Genomic DNA, 16,240 nt, shown 5'->3' on the forward strand with positions numbered 1-16,240 from the left:
TTCCTCACCCAACATCCATACACATCATCTACTGCATAAAGGTTGAAAGCAGGAATTTTGGCTTGTTTCCCATTCTGTACCCCAAGGGCATTGAAGCCTAGGATAAACTAAATCAGTCTGCACTTGGGGAATGCAATTCTAATTCATTTTGCCCTATAATCCTCAGTTAATTGCTGGATCTACCAACTGAGGCATCGTGGAATTTTGCAAGAGGCTGTTTTTGAATAGGTTTTCATGAAGCTGTCTGAATTTTAAAACATGTATATGTCTTTCTCAATAATAGCACAGTTTCAAAACAGTAGAAGATGAAGAGGGGGCTCCATTACTGTAACTTTGAGCACAAAGAACTGAAAACATTCCTGTCTATCTCTTCCTGTGCATCATCAGGCTTTGACGATGATTACAATTTTCACTTTGGACTTGGGGGGAAAAGAAAATTCAACCTATTGCTGACATCTCTATAGCTTCTTCTGTAGAGTGGCACGGTGGCACAGTGGTTAGGACTGCTGCCTCAGTGCCAGGGGCCCGGGTTCAATTCCAGACTCAGGTCACTGTCTGTGTGGAGTTTGCACTTCCTCCCTATGTCCACGTGGGTTTCCTCTGGGTGCTCTGGTTTCCTCCCACAGTCCAAAGATGTTGAATGGCCATGCAGAATTGCCCCTTGGGGTCAGGAGGACTAGCAGGGTAAATATGTGGGGTTACGGACGTAGGGCCTGGGTGGGATTGTTGTCAGTGCAGTCTCAATGGGCCGAATGGCCTCCTTCTGTATTGCAGGGATTCTATGATTCTGCCTTCTGACATTCTGATTAACAATTTCTTCCTGTGCAGCTCTTGTGCACCTGAGTTTTGCTTTTGTACAGATGATTTTCATCTCAAACCTCAGGGTATTTTTCCAATTTAATTGTGAAAGATTTCCTCTATCCAGCTGCCAGTGCTGAATTTATACAGATTGAGTCAATCATTTTCAGCTTGATCTATGGGTGTGCTGTCTAATTGGATGGCACACAAAACAGGAAAATATTGGTGCATTCATTGTAAAAAGAAGTGTTACTCCAATTTTACAGGCCAAATACCCTACTTTGTCATCTTGAGACAAAGCAATTTAACAAATTATTGGTTTGAGTGGTCTAAATTATCTAGTTGTTTGATAGAAATTCTTGCTTTCGTATATCTAACAGTCTATTTACATCGCAAGGTTCGCATTGGAGCTGAACAATTTTCAATTCACAATGACACTAAATTTGAAGTGTAAAACTGCACTCAGGACTTGTCAGAGCATCATAGCAAAACAAAAGGACGGCCATTATCCTGCAGTACTCTGGTTTGATACTATACCATGCAAATTCAGTGTTATGATTTGCACAGTGCATAGTGGTATGGCCACTTTGTAAATTGACTTTGATTTGATTTATTATTGTCACATAGAACAGTACAGCACAGTACAGGCCCTTCGGCCCTCGATGTTGTGCCGAGCTTTGTCCGAAACCAAGATCAAGCTATCCCACTCCCTATCATTCTGGTGTGCTCCATGTGCCTATCCAATAACCGCTTGAAAGTTCCTAAAGTGTCCAACTCCACTATCAAAGCAGGCAGTCCATTCCACACCCCAACCACTCTATGAATAAAGAACCTACCTCGGACATCCGTCCTATATCTCCCACCATGAACCTTATAGTTATGCCCCCTAGTAACAGCTACATCCACCCAAGGAAATAGTCTCTGAACGTCCACTCTATCTATCCCCCTCATCATCTTATAAACCTCTATTAAGTCGCCTCTCATCCTCCTCCGCTCTAAAGAGAAAAACCCTAGCTCCCTCAACCTTTCCTCATAAGACCTACCCTCCAAACCAGGTAGCATCCTGGTAAATCTCCTCTGCACTCTCCCCAATGCTTCCACATCCTCCTTATAGTGAGGTGACCAGAAGTGCACACAATATTCCAAATGTGGTCTCACCAAGGTCCTGTACAGTTGCAGCTTAACCCCACGGCTCTTAAACTCAAACCCTCTGTTAATAAACGCTAATACACTATAGGCCGCCTTCACGGCTCTATCCACTTGAGTGGCAACCTTCAGAGATCTGTGGATATGAACCCCAAGATCTCTCTGTTCCTCCACATTCCTCAGAACCCTGCCATTGACCCTGTAATCCGCATTCAAATTTGTCCTACCAAAATGAATCACCTCGCACTTATCAGGGTTAAACTCCATCTGCCATTTTTCGGCCCAGATAACATACAGTGAAAAGTATTGTTTCTTGCACGTTATATAGACAAAGCATTCCGTACATAGGGAAGGAAAGGAGAGAGTGCAGAATGTAGTGTTACAGTCATACAGATCTTACCTTAGCTTTAATGTTTAATGAGTAGGATTTCTTCCCTTGCTGTTTTCTAAACATTTGTATTTTTAACTGTTGGAAGAGAGCACTGCACCTATACGTATCTGGGAAAGTGCTTCCGATACAGAATGGAAGAGTTTGAGTTTTGAGATAGCATTAAGCAGTGTTGCTGAAAGGAAGCTAAACTCTGTCTGATGCAAACCTGCAGTGCAAAATCCACCTTATTCATATTGAATAATTCTTTGTAAATCTATTTACTTTTTAAACACATTATTCTTGTTACATTCATCAATTTGAATGAAAATGGTCTTGAGACACTTACAAAGAACTCATTCCACATTATCAAATTAAAACCTAATCAATAAAACCACTAATATTTAAAATTATAAATAGTGAAAACAGATACAAAAAAGTAATAAGACGAAGTTAGCTGACTTAAAAGGTTGTATATAAAATTACACCCAGCTTTGCTGGATTTAAAGGATGCTTTGCGAAAGGCAGAAATGGTCCTGAAGATGATGTGGAGATGCCGGCGTTGGACTGGGGTAAGCACAGTAAGAAGTCTCACAACACCAAGTTAAAGTCCAACAGGTTTATTTGGTAGCACGAGCTTTTGGAGCGCTGCTCCCTCATCAGGTCAGTGGGAGTTGGGTTCACAAACAGGGCATATATAGACACAAACTCAATTACAAGATAATGGTTGGAATGTGAGTCTTAACAGGTAATCAAGTCTTTACAGGTACTGACAATGTGAATGGAGAGAGGGTTAAGCTCAGGTTAAAGCAATGTAAATTGTCTCAAGCCAGGACAGTTAATGAGATTTTGCAAGCCCAGGCACGTTGTGGAGGTTACAGATAGTGTGACATGAACCCAAGATCCCGGTTGAGACCGTCCTCATGTGTGCCGAATTTGGCTATCAGTTTCTGCTCAGCGATTCTGCGTTGTCGTGTGTCGTGAAGGCCGCCTTGGAGAACGCTTACCCGAAAATCAGAGGCTGAATGCCCTTGTCTGCTGAAGTGTTCCCCAACAGGAAGGGAATACTCCTGCCAGGTGATTGTCGAGCAGTGTCCATTCATCCGTTGTTGTAGCGTCTGCATGGTCTCGCCAATGTACCATGCCTCGGGGCATCCCCTCCTGCAGCGTATCAGGTAGACAATGTTTGCCGAGTTGCAAGAGTATGTACCGTGTACCTGGTGGATGGTGTTCTCATGTGAGATGATGGCATCTGTGTCGATGATCCGGCACGTCTTGCAGAGATTGCTGTGGCAGGGTTGTGTGGTGTCGTGGTCACTGTTCTCCTAAAGGCTGGGTAGTTTGCTGCGTACAATGGCCTGTTTGAGGTTGCGCAGTTGTTTGAAGGCAAGAAGTGGAGATGGCCTTGGCGAGACGTTCATCTTCATCGATGACATGTTGAAGGCTCCGGAGAAGATGTCGTAGCTTCTCTGCTCCGGGGAAGTACTGGGCGACGAAGGGTACTCTGTCCGCCGTGTCCTGTGTTTGTCTTCTGAGGAGGTCAGTGCGGTTTTTCTCTGTGGCACGTCGGAACTGTCGATCAATGAGTCGAGCACTATATCCTGTTCTTATGAGGGCATCTTTCAGCGTCTGGAGGTGTCTGTTGTGATCCTCCTCATCTAAGCAGATCCTGTGTATACGGAGGGCTTGTCCGTAGGGGATGGCTTCTTTAACGTGTTTAGGGTGGAAGCTGGAGAAGTGGAGCATCTTGAGGCTATCTGTGGGCTTGTGGTACAGTGAGGTGCTGAGGTGACCGTCCTTGATGGAGATGCGTGTGTTCAAGAATGTAACCGATTCTGGAGAGTAGTCCATGGTGAGTCTGATGGTGGGATGGAACTTGTTGATGTCATCATATAGTTGTTTCAGTGATTGTTCACCGTGAGTCCAAAGGAAGAAAATGTCATCGATATATCTCGTGTATAGCGTTGGTTGAAGGTCCCCTGCGGTGAAGAAGTCTTGTTCGAACCAGTGCATGAAGATGTTGGCGTACTGAAGTGCGAATTTGGTCCCCATGGCTGTTCCATGTGTCTGGATGAAGAACTGGTTGTTGAATGTGAAGACATTGTGGTCCAGGGTGAAGCGGATGAGTTGTAAAATTGCATCTGGAGATTGGCAATTGTTGGCAGTTTCAGCAATGCCGTCGTCGTGGGGGATGCTGGTGTAGAGTGCCGAGACATCCATTGTGACGAGGAGTGTTCCTGGTCCAACTGCTCCATGGGTGGTAAGTTTCTGTAAGATGTCCGTAGTGTCGCAAAAGAAGTTGGCGGTTCTTTGTACGATGGGTTTCAGGATGCCCTCAACGTAGCCGGAGAGGTTCTCACACAGGGTGCTACCGAAAGCTCGTGCTACCAAATAAACCTGTTGGACTTTAACTTGGTGTTGTGAGACTTCTTACTGATTCTGAAGACATGAAGTATATTTTTGGAACTCCCAGTAAAGCTTGGGATGTTTGATCAGTCTGAAGGTAGAACAATAACTGGAAATGTTTTCACAAGAGCATAACATAAGGGTGGCACGGTGGCACAGTGGTTTGCACTGCTGCTTCACAGCGCCAGGGACCCGGGTTCAATTCCGGCCTCGGGTGACTGTGTGGAGTTTGCATGTTCTCCCCGTGTCTGTGTGGGTTTCCTCCCACAGACCAAGATGTGCAGGTTAGGTTGATTGGCCATGCTAAATTGCCCCTTAGTGTCAGGGGGTTAGCAGGGTAAATGTGTGGGGTTACAGGGATAGGGCCTGGGTGGGATTATTGTTGGTGCAGGCTCAATGGGCCAGATGACCTCCTTCTGCACCATAGGTGTTCTAACACAACTCTGCTTGTTAAAATATCATGAGGTTATGTTATTTTCTTTAACAGTAACAGAATGCCAATACTGAAATAACTCCTTTCATTACATTAATTATTTTATTTGTTTTTAATTACTCTGAGAGTTTAATTACTTCTACATGTTTAGTGGTGACTACAATCTGTAGCTATGTTCGTAGACAGGGCAGTTTTACTGTGGATAAATGGTAATACTTCAGATTCTGTTCATATGTAACATTGGGAAAGATGTTTGTTTTAAAAACCATGAGTGCCTAATAGCATAAATGTTAATTCAGCTGGCATGAATAAATATATTTGGAATGCCACATCTAAGATTAAACAGCTGAGAAAAAGTCAAAAGGTTATTTGATGATAACTATATTAGGGTGGTGACTAGCACTCTTTGATGTTAAGAATTCAGTTCCCAGCATGTCCTATTGTGAAAAGGAATTTTATAATAACCACAAAAAAACTGGTTCATTTATTTTTAAATAAAGTTCATTTATTAGTCACAAGTAGGCTTACATTAACACTGCAATGAAGTTACTGTGAAAATCCCCTAGTTGCCACACTCCAGCGCCTGTTCGGGTACACTGAGGGAGAATTTAGCATGGCCAATGCACCTAACTTGCACATCTTTGGACTGTGGGAGGAAACTGGAGCACCTGGAGGAAACACACGTAGACATAGGGAGAACATGCAAACTCCACACAGACAGTGACCCAAGCCAGGAATTGAACCTGGGTCCCTGGTGCTGAAAGGCAGCAGTGCCACAATGCCGGCCCGTTTCAGAATAGAGAACCTGCCACTCGTACCCAATGTTGCTCATATGTGATTGCAGTTCCACATTGTGCACTCAACTCATAATGCATCCAGAACACCATCACCATCCACATCCAAAGAATAAATACTGAAAACTTGAAATAAAACAATATAGTAGAAAGAACATTGCCTCGGCAAAGCAGCAGCATAATTAAAGATCCCATGCACCCCGGACATTCTCTCTTCCATCTTCTTCCTTCGGGAAAAAGATACAAAAGTCTGAGGTCACGTACCAACCAACTCAAGAACAGCTTCTTCCCTGCTGCTGTCAGACTTTTGAATGGACTTATCTTGCATTAAGTTGATCTTTCTGTTCACCCTAGCTGTGACTGTAACACTACATTCTGCACTCTCTCATTTCCTTCTCTATGAGTGGTATGTTTTGTCTGTATAGCGTTCAAGAAACAATACTTTTCACAGTATGTTAATGCAAGTACATTTGGTAGCACAAGCTTTCAGAGTGTTGCTCCTTCTTCAGGTGAGTCACTGCGAAAGCTTGTGCTACCAAATAAACCTGTTGAATTTTAACCTGGTGTTGTGAGACTTCTTACTGTGCTTACCCCAGTCCAACGCCGGCATCTCCACATCATGTTAACACATGTGACAATAATAAATCAAATCAAAACAATTTGCTATTAGGATATCAAGGTTTAGTTATTCCTCTGCTCAGTAATTAAAGCACTGGTGCCCAGGAGGCACATACAAAATAAAGGTACCAAATTTGAAGATTAAATTTGAAGATTTAAGAGCCGTGGGGTTATGCTGCAACTGTACAGGACCTTGGTGAGACCACATTTGGAATATTGTGTGCAGTTCTGGTCACCTCACTATAAGAAGGATGTGGAAGCGCTGGAAAGAGTGCAGAGGAGATTTACCAGGATGCTGCCTGGTTTGGAGGGTAGGTCTTATGAGGAAAGGTTGAGGGAGGTAGGGCTGTTCTCTCTGGAGCGGAGGAGGCTGAGGGGAGACTTAATAGAGGTTTATAAAATGATGAAGGGGATAGATAGAGTGAACGTTCAAAGACTATTTCCTCGGGTGGATGGAGCTATTACAAGAGGGCATAACTATAGGGTTCGTGGTGGGAGATACAGGAAGGATATCAGAGGTAGGTTCTTTACGCAGAGAGTGGTTGGGGTGTGGAATGGACTGCCTGCAGTGATAGTGGAGTCAGACACTTTAGGAACATTTAAGCGGTTATTGGATAGGCACATGGAGCACACCAGGATGATAGGGAGTGGGATAGCTTGATCTTGGTTTCAGATAAAGCTCGGCACAACATCGTGGGCTGAAGGGCCTGTTCTGTGCTGTACTGTTCTATGTTCTATTAACCTCATTAGCCTTGTTTCATTAGAAAAGATGCAATACCTGAATATGCTGTACTGGCCTTGTAGAGGACTGACTCCATTATATGAATATAAAATTACGCTTCAGAATGAGTGAGGCTGCTTAGTGGTAATTATGAACTTAACGCACTGTTAAAAAGACCTCAGTCAACGAAGTATAACTTTTCACACGGTTGTTATGGCGAGATTAAGACTGTACAAATGGAAATTTTCATTGGTTCAGTGATTTGTTTAATTGAGTGCAATCATTTCCCCTGGAGAAATGTGGTATGACTGACAGCAACCTCTGGATTTCTGTGTAACTGCACAGAGGCAGCAACGGCTGAGAGTTTTGCTGTTAATACTACCACCAAATCCAGGCCTGCATATTTATAACAAACATATTTACATTTTCCTAAATATAGTGCACAGAAGAATCTTTCCTCCGCAGTCTTTATGGCTCAGGATGATTTGATAACCAAGATAATATAAATAATAATGTAGAATTTTTGAATATATACTGTGACTTTGAAAATACTATGATGTTATATGCTTATACTGTCTATCATACTCTATTATAATGGTATATTATGCATTTACAATGGTTAATGGTATTTCTGATGCAGTGTCCCACGACTCCAGAGATTATTGAGCTGCTACAATCCAAAAGAACCAGTTTTCCTTGGAGAGCGTTACGGATATGGACTGGGCACTGGTGGATACAGTTACATTACAGGAGGCGGAGGGTAAGTTATTTAAACAAGAGTATATGAAGAATCTACTGATAACCATAAAACCATTGTCGACTGTTGGAAGAATCCATCTGGTTCACTAAAGTTCTTTAAGGAAGGAAATCTGCCATCCTTACCTGGTCTGGCCTATTTGTGACTCCAGAGCCACAGCAATGTGGTTGACTCTCAACTGCCTTCCAAGGGCAACTAGGGATGGACAATAAATGCTGGCCAGTTAGCAATGCCCATGTCCCACGAATGAACAAAGAAAAAACAGTCCAACATTGTATCTGATGCCAGTTGATGAAGTGGCAACAAACATCATTGACAAGGAGGAGATAGATCTTTGGGGACCTCTGTAGTTACAATGTTAGCTTCGGAAGAGACACTACTGCTGTGCCTAAAATCAGATTAATAGGAGTGAAACCAAAGAAGAAAATCCCATTGAGCTGGCCGGTGGAAATCCACTGTGTCAAAAACTGCAGAGATCCATGAGTTTGTTCACTGTGGAAAAAAATAATTGCATCAACTTAATTTCAGCCTTCAAGCTTTCAGTGAGCTGTGTTATTTTCTAACTTTTAAAATAAAGTTTACTCTGAGCCTAAAGCTGAACATGGATTGTGCAAGAGACCTTGTTACTGATATCTGCACTCATTCCTTCACATGCTTCCCACTGGGCAACAACGTGACACTTCTGCAGGCTTTCAAGCAAGTAACTGCAAAATGACTTCAATTACAGTCAATTTTCATTTGAACTGACGCGTAAGGATCAGCAGATATCAGCTTCTCCATTGTCCGTCTTTCACGGAGCAGTGAAAATTCCACACAGCCAACCCAGAATTTTAGCGTGCATGAGCGCACAATTTTGGGAGCCGGTGGGAGATCAGAGCTGGGGAAATTGACAGCGTGTTGAGAAGCCTGTTCCAACCCACTGATAACTGCAGTAGATTAGGCTCTGTGCAGCCTTGGGAAAGGTGAGTTGTCAATTTCAGTATGTTCATCGGTCAGTTGCAGTGGTATTGACGTAGCTTTTGCAATGTAACTGTCGGTCAGTTGGAATTCACCTGTGAAAGCAAGACAATAACACTGGTGGTTGAGGGGGTTCAAAACATGACAGGGCAATAGGCCAATAAGTTCCAAAACCCCATACCCATGTCTCTGGAGGCATAGGTTTCTTGCATCAGATGATGACAGACATTTGCGGCCTACTGGAACAAAACCTGCTGTCAGGTGGACCCAGTGGCTGTACTTTACTAGCAACTGTCAAAATTACCACTGCCCTCAACTCCCTGGCCTCTGGGTTCCTCCACAGCCCTTAGAGTCATAGAGGTTTACAGCATGGAAACAGGCCCTTCGGCCCAACTTGTCCATGCTGCTCAGTTTTTACCACTAAGCCAGTCCCAATTGCCCGCATTTGGCCCATATCCCTCTGTACCCATCTTACCCATGTAACTGTCTAAATGCTTTTTAAAAGACAAAATTGTACCCACCTCTACTAGTGCTTCTGGCAGCTCATTCCAGACACTCACCACCCTCTGAGTGAAAAAATTGCCCCTCTGGACCCTTTTGTATCTCTCTCCTCTCACCTTAAACCTATGCCCCCTAGTTTTAGACTCCCCTACCTTTGGGAAAAGATGTTGACTATCTACCTTGTCTATGCCCCTCATTTTTTTATAGACCTGTATAAGATCACCCCAAAGCCTCCTACGCTCCAGGGAAAAAAGTCTCAGTCTATCCAGCCTCTCCTTATAACTCAAACCATCAAGTCCCGGTAAATCTTGCCAGAGGCATTTGCAGGATCTCAGAGTTGGGTGACCATAATTCATAAAAAAGGTGGTTTGTTTGCCATGGCAGATGATTATGTCAATTTTCCCACGGGTGAGACCAGTCTGATTGAGCTGGAGCTCAGTTCTGTGGCTGTAGCTGCTCCGGAGGCACAAGTTCAAATCCCACCATGGCAGCTCAAGGAATTTAAATTCAATTAATCACATTGGGAATTGAAAAGCTAGTCTCAGTAATGGTGATCACAAAACTACCATTGATTGTTGTAAAAATCCATGTGGTTTTGGCGGGACTGGCTATGGGTCTGGCCTACATGTGACTCCAGACCCATAGCAATGTAGTTGACTCCAACTGACCTCTGGAATGACCCAGCAAGAAACTCAGTTCAAGGGCAATTGGGGATGGACAACTGCCCTTGCCAGTGACAAACACATCCTGTGAAATAATTTAAAAAGCTGGCTACACATAGCTAAAGGACGTTAATAAGTGCACATATTGGTAACTAAGCCACCCCCCAGATCACCCAGAGGCATTCAGTAGCTAAAAGGACTTCCACGTGCAGTCAATGTTAAGGCACAGAAAATATATTTCTGCACAAAGTTTCTGGGCAGCTGCCCACCTACATCAGTCTACCCTCCTACGTCAGTCTACCCTCCTACGTCAGTCTACCCTCCTACGTCAGTCTACCTTCCCTGAGTACTTTGCACCTTGAAGCAGAGTTACCAGCTGCTTGCTGAGTGAAAATGGATACCCACTTTAAAAATGTGGCTTTCTGAATTTGTTCATGGGGTGTGGATGTCACTAGAATGACCAGCGTTTGTTGTCCATCCCTAATTGCCCTTGAACAAGCCGCTCCCACAAGGAAAAACATTCTTTCAGCATTTACCCAATCAAGCCCCCTACGGATTTTATATGTTTCAGCAAGATCACCCCTCATTCTTCTGAACTCTGAGGGGTACAGGTCCCACCTGCCCACCCTTTCCTCATAAGATAACCCCGTCATCCCAACAAGTCAAGTGAACCTTTTCTGAACTGCTTCTAACACGTTTACTTCCTTTTTAAAATAAGGAGACCAGAACTGTGCAAGGACTCCAGGTGTGGGCTGAATTTTACATGTTTGCCATTGAGGTAGGCACGTAAAATAGGGTTAGCCTCCATCCTACCTCCTTCCCACCTACCCTCCGAGCTCTCCCTTGAAATCAGCCGGACCAATCGTATGCAAATGAATGATTGGGTTCAGTTAGACTTGCTTTCGAGCCCGTTGACGCTGATTAATATGCTGCCCGTGCCATAATATGTTTGGTGTGGGCAGCAGGACAGGAGCGGGAAGCCCGATTTTTAAACTTTAAGTGTTTAAGGGGTGGAAAGGAGTGGGAGTCATTCTTGGGGGCTGCCCTTTGCCTATTGCGGTAAAGGCCCCACCTTAGATTGAACCTCCCCTTCCTGCCTATCCACTCCCTTCCTTAAACCCATCCCCTCCTGCCCCACTCCTCTACCTAACCTACCCAAACCATCCTGGCACAAGATCCCAGACATACCTGCTCTGGGGACCCATTAACCTTGATCTTTCTTACTCTCACCCACTGACGTTGGGACTCCTGGTTAATCAATAGTTCAGCAGCTCCAGAGGGCAGCACTACCACCCCAATGAGACAATAAGATATAGGAGCAGAATTAGGCCCATTGAGTCTGCTCTGCTATTTAATCATGGCTGTTAAGTTTTTCAACCCCATTCTCCCGCTTTTTCCCCATAACCCTTGATCCCCTTACCAATCAAGAACCTATCTATCTCTGTCTTAAATGCACTCAATGACCTGGCCTCCACAGCCTTCTGAATTCCATAGATTCACCACTCTCTGGCTGAAGAAATTTCTCCTCGTCTCTGTTCTAAAGGGTCATCCCTTTATTCTGAGGCTGTGCCCTCGGGTCCTCATCTCTCCTACTAATGGAAACATCTTCCCATGTCCACTCTATCCGGGCCTTTCATTATTCTGTAAGTTTCAATGAGATCCGCCCCCCTCATCCTTCTAAACTCCCATTGAATACAGACCCAGAGTCCTCAGACCTTGCTCATACGTCACGGGCAGATATCCCACTTGATCCTTGTTAGTGTGCTCACAGTGCTTTGTGTTTATTATTAATAAGAGAAGACAAGATAGACAATGATAACAATGGAAACTCAGTTTGAGGATGAGACCCACAACTGCTCCTCTTCAGTGTATTTCATAATCAAGGAAGTGTTTCTTAATGCTGTAACAGCAATAACATAAAACAATTCCTGCTTTAAATAATGCCACTTACTGAGCTACTGCAGGCATATTGATAGCCAATAGCACAGACACAATTGTTCTATTTTGAGTGGGGTAGGCTGACAACGGAGCAAGGACTCAGGAAAACCAGAATTTGGTGAGGGTGGAAATTGGGAGCATGGGCGGAAGAAACAAAAGTCGAAAGCTAAGTGTTCAATTATTTACTCTTCCCTTAACATTTAATTATATGTTAAGAGTTAATAAAACGTAAATGAATAGAAATTAGTATTGGGAACATTGGTCGGTTTAAGAGTCAAATGTCAGACGAGATTCACAAATAGGATAACTGACCTTCAACGAAGACAACTTGACTTCCCTGAGACTCCAGCGAAACAATTGGGTTTTTCACAACGTTCTGACTGATTCACTTTTATTAGTAACCTCTTTTAATTTATTTTAAACTGAACTCAAATTCCCAGTTTGCCATTACATTGACCCCACGATCTCTGGATTATTCGCCTAGGCTCACTACTCGGATCACTACTCGACCATTGCTCCATGCAATGGATAGGTTTGATAATCCAAATGGCCTTCTTTGCTTTGTGTTTTCTTGTGCTCTGATATTGCTTTTAGCGATTATTAGCAATGGCTAAATAACAAGGCAACTGATCAACTAAAAGAAGATCTTCTGTGTGATCAGTGAAGCTACTGAGTACTGTTCAGACTAACACAACATTTGTGCCTTCCATTTAATTCCCTCACCATCAAAGCCATGCTGCATCTCATTTCAGCTGCTTGACTGAAAGGATAAGACAGCAAACAAACCTGAACGGTACTCAGTTTAGCTACTAAAATCAAGAGAGATTTGGGGGTGATTTACCAGCCCTGTGCACGCAGACACAAGTCACGTTATAGCCGGAGAATCTCACGAGAGGGACCATAATGCATCTTGCGACAGGGGTAACCCATTTTGATGGTCACACAGCAATTGCACATTTATTGAATGGAAGCGCTTTCTGTTCATGAATCCTCCTAGATTCCTGATCGGACCCTTGAGGGCAACATGGGTGCAGTCTATAGCCCCCTGCACATTTGGCATCCCCACAATGGCCGCGAATCCTGCAGCCTGAACTTCCTGCTGCTTCTGGTCCAGGTCACATTTATTATACTGGCCAGCCTGGGCACACAGGGCATCCGTGACCTCCTTGATAAGGAGGCCATTGACGTAACCTGGTTCATGCCCAATCAGATTAGCAGCTATGCGGGTGGGATTTTCTGGCCGAGTGCACCCCAAGACCGGGAATTCCTGCCCGAGTTCAATGGACCTTTTAAATTGGTCCGCCAAGTTTTCTGTCCCGTCCGTGATGATTTCTGCAGCGGGGTGTCACTCACTTGTGGCGGGGCCTGCTGGTAACAGCGATGGGTAGTGTGTGCTGCTGGGGAGGGTATGGGGAGCGTGTGTCGCTGGGCTGGGGGCAAGCTGAGTTCTTTAACCTCTCCATCTGTGTCTCCCCTTCCCCACATTCCACCCCCCCCCCCCCCCCGCCCCCCCACACTTTCAGATTGACGAGATGGTTTTTGCAATGCAACCCATTGATCTTGCTGTTCTTTTGGTTGCTGCTGGAGCTGAGGAGGAGGAGCAGGAGGATGAGTTGTGAACAGAGAGGCCCAGGCCTTACCACTTGCAGGAGTAGAGGGAGATGGCCACTGGAGGCAGGACGTGGCCGCCATTCACCACGAGGGAGGAGGCGGGAGAAGGAGGGAGTGGAGAACCCGGCAGTTCCGCACGCAAGTGTCCTTCGAGCAACTGTCGGACATCGCGTGCTGCCGATGGCTCCGGCTCCAAAAGGAGACAATGTGACAAGTGTGCCATTTGTTTCAGGACCTGGCACCTCGGGGCATGGGGGAGCACCCATTCCCAATGGGTGTGAAAGTGACGGCCATCTTAAACTTTTATGTCACCAGGTCCTTCCAGACCATCAGTGGAGACCTTTGTGGCATTCTCAACCATCCGTCCACAAGTCTGTGAAGGAGGTCACGGATACCCTGTATGCCCGGACTGGCCAGTATATTAAATTTAACCTGGACCAGGACCAGCAGGAAGCCCGGGCTGCAGGATTCGCATCCATTGCGGGGATGCCAAATGTGCAGGGGGCTATAGACTGCACCCACATCACCCTCAAGGCCCCGGTCAGAATCTAGGAAGATTCATGAACAGAAAGGGCATCCATTCAATAAATGTGCAATTGGTGTGTGACCATCAGCTGAACATCATGCACGTCTGTGCCAGACACCCCAGCAACATGCATGACAGCTTCACCTGAGGAGCTCAGATGCCCTGGAGGTCTTTGAGGAGGAGCCCAGGGTGCAGGGATGGCTCGTGGGGGACATCGAGTACCTGCTTTGGACTGGCTGATGATGCCCTGTGCGGAGGCCTGAGACTGAGGTGGAGACACGATATAATGAGGCCCACGTTGCCACCTGTTCAATAGTGGAGCAGTGCATAGGTTCAGGTGCCTGGGCCGCTCTGACGGGGTCCTTCAATATGGCCTCCTGATATCGTCCCGCATTGTGGTGGTGTGCTGTGCCCTACACAACCTGGCGCAGCAGCGAGGAGACCTTTTGGAGGACGAGGACGTGGAGGCCGACCAGCCGGGGGTCGTTGGGGAGGAGGCCGCCCAGCAGGAGGAGGAGGATGATGAGCAACACCACCCAGGCGATGGAGGACTGGCGGCAACAAGGATCAGACATGAGGGTGGCGAGGGGAGTCTGTGATCAACATGCTCATGTTGCCGGATGTGGGTTCCAACCCCTCCCCGTCCCGCAGTCCTACAATCTCCTGCAACATTGAAACACCAGAGTGGTGGGCTGCGTACGCTGTGTTAGTGAGTTTCTGTGGCAGACAGGAGGGTGATGACAACTCGCTAAGCACCACTGTAATGATGCCCTGATACAAACTACTTTGAACCCTACCTGAGCTCCGCATGCACACTGGCACCTGTCTCGGTAATGGGTAAGGGAGCACTAAATGCCCATGCAGGGCCCCGGGGCGGGTGGGGGTGGGAATCTCTCCTGGGTTCTGGGGCTGGCATGGCAGATGTTGTAAGTTGCTGCCAATGCCACCTGTAGCCAGTAAATGATTTGAGCGCCTTGATTTTCACAGTAGCGGTGTGCTGAGGGGCCTCCCCATTGACAGTAACGCGCAGGGTCCCTCTGGCAACCGTTGGGGTAAGTATATTCCTGTTAGAGGCTAATCAGAGATATGTCAGTCACAGTGTGGGGTGAAATAACATTTATTGTTGCTAATAAAAGTGTCTTCAAAATGAGTGATAATATAAAGACATGTGAAAGTGAGACTTTAAAGTGCCTAAATATTCTATCTACCCAGTGTTGTCCTTCACCTGTGTCATCTTAGTGCCACTACAACCTTTTAACTTTATGTGGCCTACCACAACATCTCGGTGTCTCCCCAGGATGTACATCGGAGGTGGAGGGGGCCAGCTGCCTACCGTGCCCCGTACCCTGTGATGCACTTGGCAGGCGTCCTCTGGAGGCCCTGGACCTTGAGGACCCTGGCCAGCTTTCAGCTGTCAGGGACATTTCCATGACACCCTCTTCATCCCGCTGTCCCTGAGATGCCCCGGTGTCTGGAAGGAGGGAGTCAGAAGGTGTAGCCACAGCCACAGTCTCCTGGCTGGAAGGCCCCGGCATGGGCTCAAGCCCTTCCTCCTCCCTCGGGGTTCTGTGGGCCCCTGGGTCACTCCATGGGATGGCGGTGCTTCTACAGTGAGCTCCAGAAGCTCCGGCGTCACCTGGCCTTGCCAGTCCTGGAGGACCACCTGCGTTCTAGTCATGGTGGGCGAACCCTCAGCGATGGCCACCTGAGTCGGGAGTCACCTATCAACGGCAGCAGAAAGTGCCCTCTGAGACTGGGCCATGTTCTGCAGCCCCTTAGCCGTGGCCCTCTGTGACTGGACCACGTTCTCAAGGGCTGCTGCCATAGCCCGCTGTGTCTCACCGCTGTCCCACTGGGTCTCCTGCAAGCTCTCGAGCCTCTCAGCCAAGGGTCGCAGAATGTCAATCAGCCTGTTGAGGCTCTCAGCTGTGGCCTGCTGTGACTCAGCCCCTCTGGGACTCCACTGTGGCCTGCCGTGACTTGGCCATCGCTTGGACCCTGCCAC

The 16,240-nt window shown here is 46.2% G+C and overlaps 1 protein-coding gene across 1 annotated transcript in view; it reads left to right on the forward strand.

Annotated features, from left to right (window-relative positions):
* b3glcta (beta 3-glucosyltransferase a) overlaps positions 1-16,240 on the forward strand; it is a 154,050-nt gene that overhangs the window by 120,944 nt on the left and 16,866 nt on the right. The window contains exon 13 of the mRNA XM_078222853.1: positions 7,924-8,043. Within this exon, the coding sequence (XP_078078979.1) occupies positions 7,924-8,043 (120 nt within the window). The remainder of the gene's footprint in view (positions 1-7,923; positions 8,044-16,240) is intronic.

The sequence above is a fragment of the Mustelus asterias genome, chromosome 10 (assembly GCF_964213995.1).
Source record: "Mustelus asterias chromosome 10, sMusAst1.hap1.1, whole genome shotgun sequence".
Lineage (NCBI taxonomy): Eukaryota > Metazoa > Chordata > Chondrichthyes > Carcharhiniformes > Triakidae > Mustelus > Mustelus asterias.